This window comes from Falco peregrinus, chromosome 11 (assembly GCF_023634155.1).
Source record: "Falco peregrinus isolate bFalPer1 chromosome 11, bFalPer1.pri, whole genome shotgun sequence".
Taxonomy (NCBI): Eukaryota; Metazoa; Chordata; class Aves; order Falconiformes; family Falconidae; genus Falco; species Falco peregrinus.
Window position 1 is genome coordinate 28,938,875 of NC_073731.1, and position 12,475 is coordinate 28,951,349.

General features: G+C 45.5%; 1 protein-coding gene across 1 annotated transcript; it reads left to right on the top strand.

The window, feature by feature from the left end:
- Window positions 1–382: 382 nt before the first annotated feature.
- Window positions 383–11,468, top strand: LOC101917779 (ankyrin repeat domain-containing protein 9-like). Its single transcript, XM_027796450.2, has one exon. It carries the CDS (start codon window positions 10,006–10,008, stop codon window positions 10,894–10,896), a length of 891 nt encoding a protein of 296 aa, XP_027652251.2. The 5' UTR covers window positions 383–10,005; the 3' UTR covers window positions 10,897–11,468.
- The last annotated feature ends 1,007 nt before the right edge of the window (window positions 11,469–12,475 follow it).

A 12,475-nucleotide genomic window follows, 5' to 3' on the forward strand; every position in this document is an offset into this window, starting at 1 on the left:
CACTGCCAGGCAAAGAAAAGGAAGGGCCGCCTCAGGTATCCGCTGAGGGTTCACCACCATCCATGATGCCAGGGGGAGCAGCATCCCCCCAGCCTAACTCCTGGACCCTCAGAGCCTGGATTTTTAATTCACTGACAGCTTGGTGCAGAATTGCAAAGCCTGGGACAAGGAGGAAGTGTGCAACACACAAGTAAACTGCAGCATGTGCTGCTGAGCAAAGGGGAGCTTGCAGGCTCAGAACAGGAATATAGGCCATGGCCCTTCATTAGCCTGCATTAGTGTTAGGGTTGTACCCAGAGGAATTTGGCTGCCAGTGGTGTATCGCTACTTCCGCAAATTCTCTCAATTTGCGGGGGGGGGGGGGGGGGGGAGCAATGAGGGCCAAGCTGATGTTTTGGTTTAATTTCAGTACCTTGCTGTTGAGATCTTGAACGAGGGTTTGCAAAGGCAGTCTGGCACGAGTTGCGCAGAAAGGTGACTGTAAACAGGAGTTTGCGCAGACTGCATTTCGTCGAGAGAAAGAGCTTCTACTTCCTAGGTTTTCACCTGAAAACAACAAAAAAGAAAACAAAAGAAAACCGGCATCCAGCTGTCACATATATTGAAAATTTAAGCCATTCTTCTAAATTCTAGCAACAATCTGAAAGTAGAAGTCATTACTTTCTGCCTCTTACCTCAGTTACTTTGTAGTAAAAGTTCTTTCCTTATCACCAGTTATCAACTTTATTAAAAGGAGATGGTTTGCTCATGATGGGCAGAAGACTTCTAAAACAGAATATAGGAGTGGTTAACTTAAACACTGCAGTATGCTGAAGCAATTCAACATCCTTTGGGGCATTATTGATGGATATTTCAGTATGTTTAATGTGGCACAAACAGAATTTATTTTTCTGTCCTGAATCAACTAGATGTATGAGCCAGAGGCTTCAGTCAGTGAAAGGGTGGCTTTGTGAAGATCTTTAAATTCTCCTTTAGTGTTCAACTCACCAGCTGTTAGCTGGGATCTCACTAAAGGCTGCTATGCACTAACAGCTGTTTCAGGCTTTCTGATATTTATAGTATTTCTATTGTCAGACAGCTCAGAGGTGTCCAGGATGATATTTCCCTGGGTGCTGATGAATGAGCGCTGAGGCAGCCCTCCCGCAGAAAGTTCACGTCCAAGCAAGCACTGTACCTCGGCGGACTTAAGGGAAAACCACTGTGCCCACAGCATTTCTGAAGCATCGGAATGCTTCTCCTTTGAGCAGCCTTATGGAATTTCCTGCTTTCATTTTGCTGGTAATCCATCTGCTGTTGAGCGAATTCTCACCGGCCAACTTCACATATACATTAAACCATAAAGAAGAAGGAAACAGATGAGCAGCTGCAGGTTAGCAGGCTCTGGACTCATTATACCTGGTAGTAGAAGCAATTTGTCACTGGCTGAGTCATCCCCTGTTCAGGGAATCCACTATTCTAGTACAATTCTTTGAACAAAGCGTTAGAGCTAATAAAGTCCACAAGAATCTTACTTAGACAAATACCATTTTCAGGTATTTCTGAAGTGCTTTTTTGTTGCTAGGACTGTGCACTCATCCCAGATTAAAAACCCATTGTAGAAAAACCCACTAGAAATTGCGAAGAAACATGGTGGTGAGTGGTTATCTTTGGCTCTGGATATTGTCTACGAGACAATGATAGGCAGGGCCTAGGAACTGGCATGCTTGATGACTGAATTAAATTTGAAGTCTCTCTCATCTCTGAGGCCTCAGAAGACACTGCAAAGACTTTCCTTACAAATAATTTTGTAATGATACTGAAGCTGAAGATTGTTTTCAGTAACCTCCAGCAGTTAATTATGGGATTATAACTTGGAGACTGGGGGGTTTAACAGAGCATCTCACAATCTGAATTTTTCTTTTGTAATGGGTTCAATCCAAATAATGTAAAAAATATGTTCATCCCTTTTTGGACCATGAATTTTGTCAAAAGATGCAATGAAACTGATGCATTCTGCAAAGCGACTCAGTCTCACAGCCCTGGCATTTTCCACACAAAAATGCACAGGCGTTAAGTTTCTGACAAACTCTTGTTCACAATACCAATACAGCACTAGAACTACTAAGAAGGTTCAGACAAATCTGTCATCATTGTGTTAGGAATGGCACAGCTGTAGGTTTTTATTTACTTGCCCACCTACACGGGGGTAGGACGTCAGAGTTACAGTTTTGGTGTAGTGTCAGCTGCTGCACACACACAGATCAAAGTCCTTAATAACTACAGAAAAAATAAAAACTTTCCCTGGAGATGGTAAAGCATTTAACCTTGTTGATACTGTGTAGCACTGAATTCCCCAGGTTAATTATGGGTTGTGTAAAAAAGTATTACTTTTCGTTAGTTTTGGAAACTAAATTTATTCATACCCTCCTGAATCCTTTCTCAGTCTTGTCAGCCTTGACATTTACATAGAAGTATGGTAAAACAGGGCACCGAGACTCACAATCATCACGAGGAAGGAAAATGTCCAACAATATAAGGCTGTCTCAGCCATTCACTGGAAAACCAGCATCTGGTTCAATGTGTCTGCAGGCACAGACTGTAAGGGCTTTTTGTTCTTCAAACAGAGCTCAGCTGACAGGTTACTTTCTGGAAGAGGCATGGTAATCTGTCTATTTATGTACTGTCTTTGAGAGATGTAGTCTTAAATTAGGACAGGAGTTGGGAACTGAAACAAATGGGCTCACAGAAATGGGAGACACCAGGTTTTTTGGCATGCAGGCTCTGTGCAATCAGGTCTCAAAAGCATTTTTAAAAAAATGGAATAAAATGAGCCGTGTTGTTTTCATAGCTGATTAAACTGAGGTGACATCTCATCCTCCAGACATGAGCGTACTACTTGATCTAACCTATATTTGTTGAGATGTATGACATTCAGAGAGAGTTAGAAACATTTTTATCCTTCCTTTGGAGTTATTCCAGTGTTTACCGAGTGCCTGCCTTTAGAAATGGGCAATCCCTCCCTGGGAGCTGACAGAGGAAAGGCGTTTGATTCATGGCAGTGGGGATTCTGCCCTGACCAGCCTCCAGGACCCGACAGTCCCCAGGCTCTGGCAATCCCACCAGCTGCTCACAAGCAGTTTCCCTGAAAACAGAGAGTTCACCAAGCCAAACAGCTTATTTGGGCCCTGGATCCCATATCCATGAGAGCCCCATTCCGAACACAGGCAGAAGGATGGTACTAGTTGTACCTTGTTGCTCTGTGTCTTTTCCAACACTCTGAGCAAGCTCAGCCTTCAATTCTGTCACCTCATTTGGGTCCTGCTCCTGACCCATCTCCTGGCCCAGCTCACTCCTTGTCCTAAGCCCAGTCCAACTTGAGCCCTCAGCACCTGTCCCCCTTGCTGAGGCTTGTTCAGACACCAACACCTGCCTCCTGCAGCATTCCTCGTGCTGAGACTTAGGAGGGAAACTGCTTTGGGAAAGACTCAATATTCCCACATTCCTCATTAGAAGGTAAGGGAGGTTGTACCTTGGGGGCCACAGCTAGTATTATGCTGTAGGTCTCTGCCACTCAGGTCACGTAGTGACAACCGGACAGCCTTCAGCATGCCTTTGCTGCTGGCCAGTGCCACACGGTCAGGCACACTGAGGTTGTGTATGCCCGAAGAGATGAGTGTGGCTCCAAAAAAAGGCATTCAGCTTTCACCTGGGGTAGAGATAGAGACCTGCCACATATTTTATAACTTCTGTTCCTTAAAGCAGCAAGATGGATTAAAGGAAAAAATATCCATCATAAATCAAGAAATGCTGTTAAATTTTCTGGTAATTGCTGTGAGGGGCCAGAGTTCAGAACTTCACTAATCTCATGACACTTCGTGCTTTGCTGTCTGCATCTCTCTCGGCTACTTTTTCCTAGACATCGAGGATGTAACACGAAGTGTTGACACTTGGTGACCACAATGTACAATGCCAGGGATTTTGCTTAAGTATCCTGTAGGGGAACAGAAGAAAACTTTGCAGAACACTTTTCAGGAGACACAGAAGATTCTGTGTCAAGATCCATCTTCAGTCTTACACCTTCCTTCTTGCATCTTAGCAGAGATGCTGTCACATTTGCAGCAGGCTCCACTTCACTGTAAGCACATTGCAAGGAAGCTCATCATCTAGCGTTGTTCTGACGATCCTCATGTTGCATTGACCTGTGCTGTTGCTGGCCACCAGAGTGTTGTTGCTTCCAAAAGGCTTGCCCCCCTGTCAAGACCCATGTATGCTGGAAGCGTGTCCTACGTCAAGGCTTCTATCTGTACCCTGCGCTTAAAAGTGGACAAAGGAACAGGCGGAGGCACAATCAGCCCCTTTGGTACATGCATTTTCCGTGCATGCTGTTCATGGCTTGCTGCAGTAAAGCTCAGACTCGTTGCACTTTGGAAGTGAAGCACTAGGTGAAACTCGAACACAACGGGTTAAGCCCTTCGCAGGCTGGAGAAGCAAGAACCTGCAGGAAAGCACCATGTTGCCCGGGCTCCCCTACCTCTTGTGAGTGCTCCAGGCCTTTGTACAATGTGCAGGTGAGCATCTGAATGTAACGGTATGAACAGGACATATGTCTGGGTTACAGCACTGCTTAACTGGCAGCATGGGCATAATGTGAACATCCTCCATTTCTCTCTAGATGACTCCCTTTTACATACATTGTATATGACTCTGGCATCTTAGGCAGTTATCTTTCACTTCCAAACTTCTGCAGGTAAATAACCATCTGGGGATTGATTTGTTCTGCATACAGCACATCAGCTGGTCCCATCACACGTAATTCAAATGCTTTCCAGACTGGTAAATCTCTGCTTATTTTCATTTCCAGCCTCTAGCCGTATAGTCAGAGATTGTTTCATTCGCTCTTTGAATCCAGTGAGCAGAAGTGAAATATTCTGCAATTCAGGACAGGTCAGACTGTAGATTTTTCCACCATCCCAAAGCCTTGTTTAGTCAGCTGGATGAATTAGAGGTGGTGAGCATGTAGCAGGGTATAAAAGAAACCAACCCTTCAGGCTCTGTAAAGCCAGCCTTGTGGTGCGGCAGGGCTCTGCACAAGGGTGCTAGCTCATCACGCAGCGTGTGCGCAAGCTGCGCTGCATGGTCTGGGCTGGACGTGGAGAGCAGGACACAGCGAGCATTGCTAGAGGCTCACAGTAGCAGAAGGTTTATCACCCATCACCTACAGATCAGTTTTTCTTTCCCAAGGAAAGGCTGAAGACCAACAGATGGGATGCTGAAAAGCAGCACACCTCTGCATCAAGAGATCAGGTTTCTGTAACTCTCTTGCTTTGTGCTCAGGCACCCAGTACCTGGCAATTGGTTTACTTCTTTGTATGTCCTGGCTAAATCATCCTGTGCAAAGGGCATAGAGGAACTGGCATCAGTTGTGCCTGGAAAATCTGTTTTTCAGCCAGTAGAGATCACTGAAGAAAGGAAGAAAGGGAGCAAGATACATCTCACTGGAGTGTTTGACAGATGTGGCAGGCTGGAGGAAGTCTGAATCTTCCCCAGAGCCTTTCCATCTTGTGTTTCCCAGGCATCTTCTTCCTTTAAGGTTTTCATGTGTGTGTCCAGGTGAAAACATGGTGAGAAGGAGCTGAGCTCAGCTTAGATTAGGCCCTACACTGCTGGGGCCGGTGGCATGCCTGCTCTTCCCTTAAAGTGGGGAAATGCATTGTTCTCACCAGCCATTGCAGCGACAAACACGACAGCCCCACTCCCAGCCAAACAAGACATCTATCCTCAGTCCCAGGGACTGAAATCTGCTGATGTTTTTGTTCATTTCCAGAGGGTATCTCCATCCTCTCTTGACTCCATGGTGCTCCTCATTGCTCCCTGTGTCTTTACACAGAATGGCAGCAGGAGGAAGTGACAGAGAAAGGATAAGTGTAAGCCACATTCTCAGCCATGTGCAGTACACAAAGCCTTTCTGCTCCGGTTTATTCCAGAAACAGGATCGATTGAAACCCTCTACCCCTGCAGTACAGTATGGCCATTGCTAGTAACAGGCCGCAGGTTTTGTACCAAGTGTGCAAAGGCTCAGGACCGAGGCTTGTCGGGCTTGCTTTGCCTGGACATTTATTGACCTGCCGCCACTTTATTTAAACTCGATTTAGCTGTAGGAATATTATTTTCCTTCTGACCAGGTGGCTATGGCTGATTTGTTTTACTTTGATTAGCACTGTATGGTACAACCATCGTTTTATACAGATAGCAGTAGTAAGTAACTCTTCCATGCACCACGAGGTGTTCACGACTCCAAGTTAATAAGCTAGAGTTAATAGAGTTAATTATAGCCCTGGTACGACAGCAGAGGTCTTGAGAAGTGGAGGCACAGGGTGCGGTGCAGGGCAGTACAGGCATGGGATGGTAAGAGGTGGGGCACAGGCTTGGCCAGAGACGTCACAGCTACAAACGACTCACCGATGGTCAGTTAAAGAAACACAGATGTGGAGCTGGGCAAGAACAGTTTTAGAGGTAGCAAAGAGGACAAAGAAATTGTATCTTACAAGTATATAATCAACACATACAGTAAATTTGGATAGAAAATGGAGTTTCAATCCAATGAAGAAAAAAAACCCCAGGTGTAAAAGCATGTTACTAATTATAAAACAGACCCCCAGAAGATTCTAGAATGACAAAGAGGAAACCATCCCTCCCACTGACATTCCTCCCACTGGAGGACTCCAGATGCTGATAACTCCCTCTAACACCACCACCAGAATGAAAGCACCAACCTTAGGACCCAGACGAGCAAGGGCAGGGGGAGCATAACACCAGGAACAGGGGTAGAAGTTAAGAAGTGTGTGCATAACAATTTTGATTTTTAAAGAATTATTATTATCATCATTATCATCATCTTTGTTATTCACATTGACATTTTTCTGCATAGGAGTATTATTTATTTTTCTGTAATAATTAGACCTGGATTAATAACAATTTTTTATTAGAGTGCTAAGGTTTCGGTTATACTAACAAAAATTTTTTGTCTCTCTATATAAGGTACATTTCCCTTTTGCCCAGAAACAATGTTTTGAGCATAACACTGTAAGAAGATTCCTGAATCACTCAGACAGAAACACACTGTATTTCTCACAGGCTCACAATAACCAAATCACTTTATGAGCTGAAATCCCCATCAAAATGTGAAAAATGCATCTGCCTGGGAGAGGTCTAAAGAGCCTCTTGGTCTCAGCTGAAATGGTAAATGGTGTTTTGGGTGAAATCAACTTTTGTTTTCAGTTTCACCCTTCAAAACTGTTCCTGCTCCCTTGGACACTCTATGAGTCAGAACAGACTCTGCTCACCTTCTAGACTGCACTTTGGCTAAAAGGGAAGCCACAAGAAATACATTGTCAGTTAGGATACATTATTTGTAGCCACAGATCAAAATTCAAAGACATAAACAGAAACTCCAGAACTCCTAATCTTCTTCCAGGTCCTCAGGAAAGCTTTCCATGTTAATGTCTTCCATTTCTAATGGATCTGTAATGTTTTATAGATGGATTATGCTTGTAATGTAATTCAGAAGTGATGCATTGCCATCAAGCATGTGCCTTCAGCTCCGGCTTTTCTATCCCGGAAAAAACAAAACAGGCCAAGGAGAGGAGCCACCGTGGCGGGCAGACCTGTGCCATTGAACACCCGACAGAGGCAAGCAAACCACGGGAAGGACTCCCCTTGTTTTGTGCTGGGCTTCCTGGGCAGAATTACAGTGTAACCTGGAATTACAAGGTAACCTGTGATTACAAATGTTTTCACATCCTGGACATCCTGGACCTGTGGTGTAGAGGTGATTGCCATAAGCCTGGTGGCCATTCCCAATTCTGGGATTTTGGCTTCCCTCTTCTGTAGAGATACTTGCAGAATGTTTTTCCACTTGACTTTCATGTGTCTCTGCAGCAGGTTCAACTCCCTGCTCCTCACAGGACTACTTAAAACCAAACTGTATGACTAAAAGCATTGTCCAGGTGCTCCTTGAACTGACAGGCTTGGTGCTGTGACCACTTCGCTGGGGACACCTATCTTAACACCAGTAGCAGGTGAGGGTTGCTTAATGGCTGTAACCCTGGGCAAAGTCGCAGCAATCCCTGGTTCAGTTCCCAGCTCCCTCCGTGAGCTGTTCTGTGAAACTGGGCTATGGAAAATGTGTGCGTGTTTTCCCATACCTGCAACATGGAAATAATGAAATTAATGTAATTCCTAGGGTATAGCAATGATTTACTAGTAGGGAAAGCCCTGTGAGAGCTTTAGTCAAAAGAGCCTAGCCACTTAAATACTAATTCACCTCTCTTCCAAGTACCTAAGTCTACGTTTCAGATGGGTTGTGTTAGTAATTGGAGAAACAAAATTGTGTCTCCAAGTGCACGACTAATGCTGGATCCAGAGCGTGCAGGAGCCAGCGGAACCTCCCTGTGCCCTTTGGTAGGCTTTGGATCCGGCCCTGAGCATGCACATGGCTTATTATGACCATGGGTACAAGACCATGTGCAAATGACTATGCAGCAGCATTTTCATGCATAACCACAGTAACGGTGGGCAAAACCTGGACATACGCTTGTTTATTCCAACCATATGAAAATTGGTTCTAAAAGGGAATGTTTGGGCTATGGACTTGAATATCCAGAACTCTGGAAGATGTGTTAAGTCTAGGCCCAGTTTTGTGAGTGGCTTTGATTTTCTGTTTGGATGGCCCCAGACATCATTTGGAGATGTTCAGATTAGATGCTTGAACACTTTATAGTTTGAATATATGGAATATATGTTTGTCTCCTCACTAAATGAAAACAGAAATCTTGATTTTCTGTATTTTCCCTGTTTTCCTATCAAGTTGATGAGATACCACCTTCCTGCAATCTGTTAATTTATAAAATGCATGGAAGCCTCCTTCCTTACACACAAGTTGTCATAAAGGGCGCTTAGTTCATTTATTTTCTGTGAATTTAATTTTGTTTAGGTCCTTCTGCCTCATCCAACAGGCAGTGCCCCCTCAAGCCTGTCAGCCTTGGTCTTCTGTGTCTTACCAGGACACTGCACAAGTCTGATCGTTTAATCCCACTTCCCCCCATTGCAACTGGCTCTGACCCCAGTCCTGGAGCATGAGGGCTGAGAAATGCTTAGACCAAAGCTCTCCATCTGCCAGTGGGGTCTGGCCATTAACCTTTTGTTTATGTACTTGCCGTGCAATGGAGAGGCACTTCAGATATTTCCTTGCTAAACAAAGGCAGGCATTTAAACCGAGCAATATGCTTCAATACTGGGAATAGTTACTGCACGTACCGTTCGACTCTTTTCTCTGCAGAGATTAATGCTGGAATCTTAAACATCACTAATGCCTTATAGACAATCCATTAACATCTGTGTCTCCTAAGTGGCCAGCCATACCATTATTTATAAAATAGGGATCCCTTCCTAATGCTAGGGCTACAGATCCCTTGATTTCCTGAGCATATAATCATGTGTATTATCAGCTGTGGAGCATTTTACACCGCTACGTATTTTTTACTATATAATGAGCTGTGTGTGTGTGAGTGACATACAAAAAACAGAGGAATATTGCTATTGCACTTACTGCAATGTATGAGCGGATCTAGTTAGACACGAAATGCAGACAGAAATCCGCCTCACCTCTCAAGCTAATTTTAGTCTCTCCCTCTCTTCTCTCTAGCTGTGTGTGTATAAAATCACTCACAGTCTGACAATGTTCCAGTAACCTGTACCACGCGCAGAGCAGGATGTACTTACTAACCATCTGCTTGCATGGCATGGGTTAACTGAGCCTGTGGGATTGTGCTTACCTAAACAAAACCACTGCAGTGAGGGGAAAAACAATGAATGGGTGGAGATGATCAGCCCAGGCATTCCAGCTAGTGCAGTCCAGGCAGCAATGACAGCCTGAAGGTTGCAGCAGCATCGGGATCTGCATTCCAAGTGCACAGATCTTACAGTCTGGAGTGATTTTACGTGGAGCTGCTCTTTATTTGCTGAGCCATGGCCAGCAACCAGGCCAGCCTGCAGGATGATCAGAGCAGGCACTGCAAGTTCCTATCCTATATGTTCTACCAGGCTGTGAGAGATCACAAGCCTGTGTGGATGCTGGAAGACATGAGAACTATGGAGTATTTTTACTGGGAGGAAAATGCCAGCCTAAGAACCTACTCACCTTCAGAAGCCCTTCTCTATGCAGTGGTGCATAACCACCTGCCTTATGCTCAGTATCTGCTGTCTCATTTTCCAGAGGAGGCTCTCAAGGTGCCTGGGGAACACTTCTGCTACTGCCCATCCTCTGCTCCTCACTTGGCCATGGCGGTCACATATGACAGGAGAGATATCTTGGCGCTGATCATCAAAATCGCACACAAGCTCCCCAGCTTGAACTCCTACATCAACAGGACTGGTTGCTTTCATCTGGAAGATGGGAAAACCCCTCTGCACCTTGCCTGTGAACTGTTGAGGTCAGAGACAGTCCTCATCCTCCTCGGGAATGGAGCTTCTCCCAGGATAGAGGACAGTAAAGGGCTTACCCCTCTGGACGTCATCCTGGAGCAGATGTGGGACTCCAAAGTCAATGTGGCATCAAAGAAGCTCTGCCTCGACTACCTCTTGCTCTTCATGCCCAACCCCCAGTTTAAGATGCGGAAAGTTCTGCAGGAGCATCCAGACCACTGGACAGCTTTGCTGGGGGAAGACAAATTCAACAGCCTGGTTGGGAACACACCTGCTTCTTTATATCTGCAAGCTATGCAAACTATTCTCCAGACTCTTCCCCCCTCCCACTTCCCTAAAAGCATCCAGGAACTACCTATACCTCAGGCACTAAAGCCCTTACCATCCTATGGCAAAAAGCTACCGACAAAAAATGTGGTAAATGTTTTTCCTTGACTTTATTTGCTGGGTTTGGATTTTCAAAGGCAACTTAGGGGAGCTGGTCATCCACCACCCTCTACATTTTAGTGTGATTTTAGTACTTAACCTATTAGGCTATGCTGGAAAATCCAATATTTTGTGACAAGATTTTAAATGTCTTTTCTAATTGATTGCAGGCACGGCACTTTTAAAGGCAAATGCCTTCCTTGTTTTCTGTTTCATTGTGCATGTGAAGGGTTAACTGTAGTCGAGACTGTGTTATGTTTGGTTTCTTAGCTGTCAGCTGGTATCAGTGTATCTGAATTCCCAATATGATAACTGTATCCTGTGTAACATACCTGGGTAAAAAGGAACTACATGCCCAGTGGGATTTTCAAACGGTGTAACTGTGGGACTCTGTTCTGCTAGAGCTGGGAGAAATACCACCCCACACCAACAGGGTTCAAACATCAGGGTTCCTTTCTAACAATGATCTAGCATCATTAGTAATAACCAAAAGGTCCATGGCTGATGCTGCAGGGTTGTAGAGGCAGTCTTGTAGGGTACCTGATTTTACTGGGTTACTTTACAGCAGGTCATAGTGTGAAGGGCATGGCTTCAGAGGAGGGCAGTGAATGTATATTGCTGGGGGGTGGGGGGTGGGGGGGTGGACCCCAGCAGAACAGCTAACTGAAAGCATCCTGTCTCACCTGGGAGTGAGGGGGTTAAAGGCAATCCTAGCCCGATGCCTCTACAGGCTTGTGCAGTGGGGAAGGAACCATTTTCCCATTTTCCCTGCTGTCCGGTAAACAGATGGAAATCAGAGCAGGGCCAGTGGAAGCCTTGTCCTTCCTAAGTGATGTTATTTCTCCTTGACTTGTGTTTTAGGGCTGAACATATCTCCACAAGGGACGTAATTCACTAACTTGATTTCCCAGTGGGTCTCAGAGCCACCAGCATTTCTAGTTATCCTCAGCTGGGGTATAACGTTCTCCTGTTAAAAGTTGTCACTTGTCAATTAGAGCATTTCCGCCACCTGGGTCCAGAAAGAGGGCCTGATCCTGGAAAATACAAAAAGTTCCCGCTGGCTCCCCTCGGCATTGCAGGCCGCGTGTATTTGCAGAAAGCAGGGCTGGGGCTGCCCTGCTTTCTGGGGAGCTCTGTCTTGCTGCCCAGGAAAAGCCCTGTATGTTCAAGGCACTGGTACTGCTCTCCTGGCTGTGCTCAACACCATCAGAGCAGTGGCAGGATCCCAGCTCCCTTTGGAGGACATCCCTTATTTTGGACCCCCTCTTTCTTAGTGTTCTCCCCTCTTTCTTAGCGCAACCCGCTGCTCTGCTGAAGCAGTGTAACCCACTTCCCCGGATCCGTACGGAATAGCTGTGAAGGAGTTACTTGTCTCTTTAAACACATTTGGAGCCAAAGGCTGTGGGGCACAAACCGCTTCTAGCAGGGCTCTGGCTAAGGCAGGGTGTGTGGTCACATCTCAATTGCTCCGTGCAAAAATGGCTTGTAGCTCGTCTGGCTAATTCCCTGCCTGTGCCAAGGAGGCTGTGCTGGAGCTGCACCCTTTTTTCCGTCAGCACAGGGAGCAATTCCGCTCATTTTCCCTGTG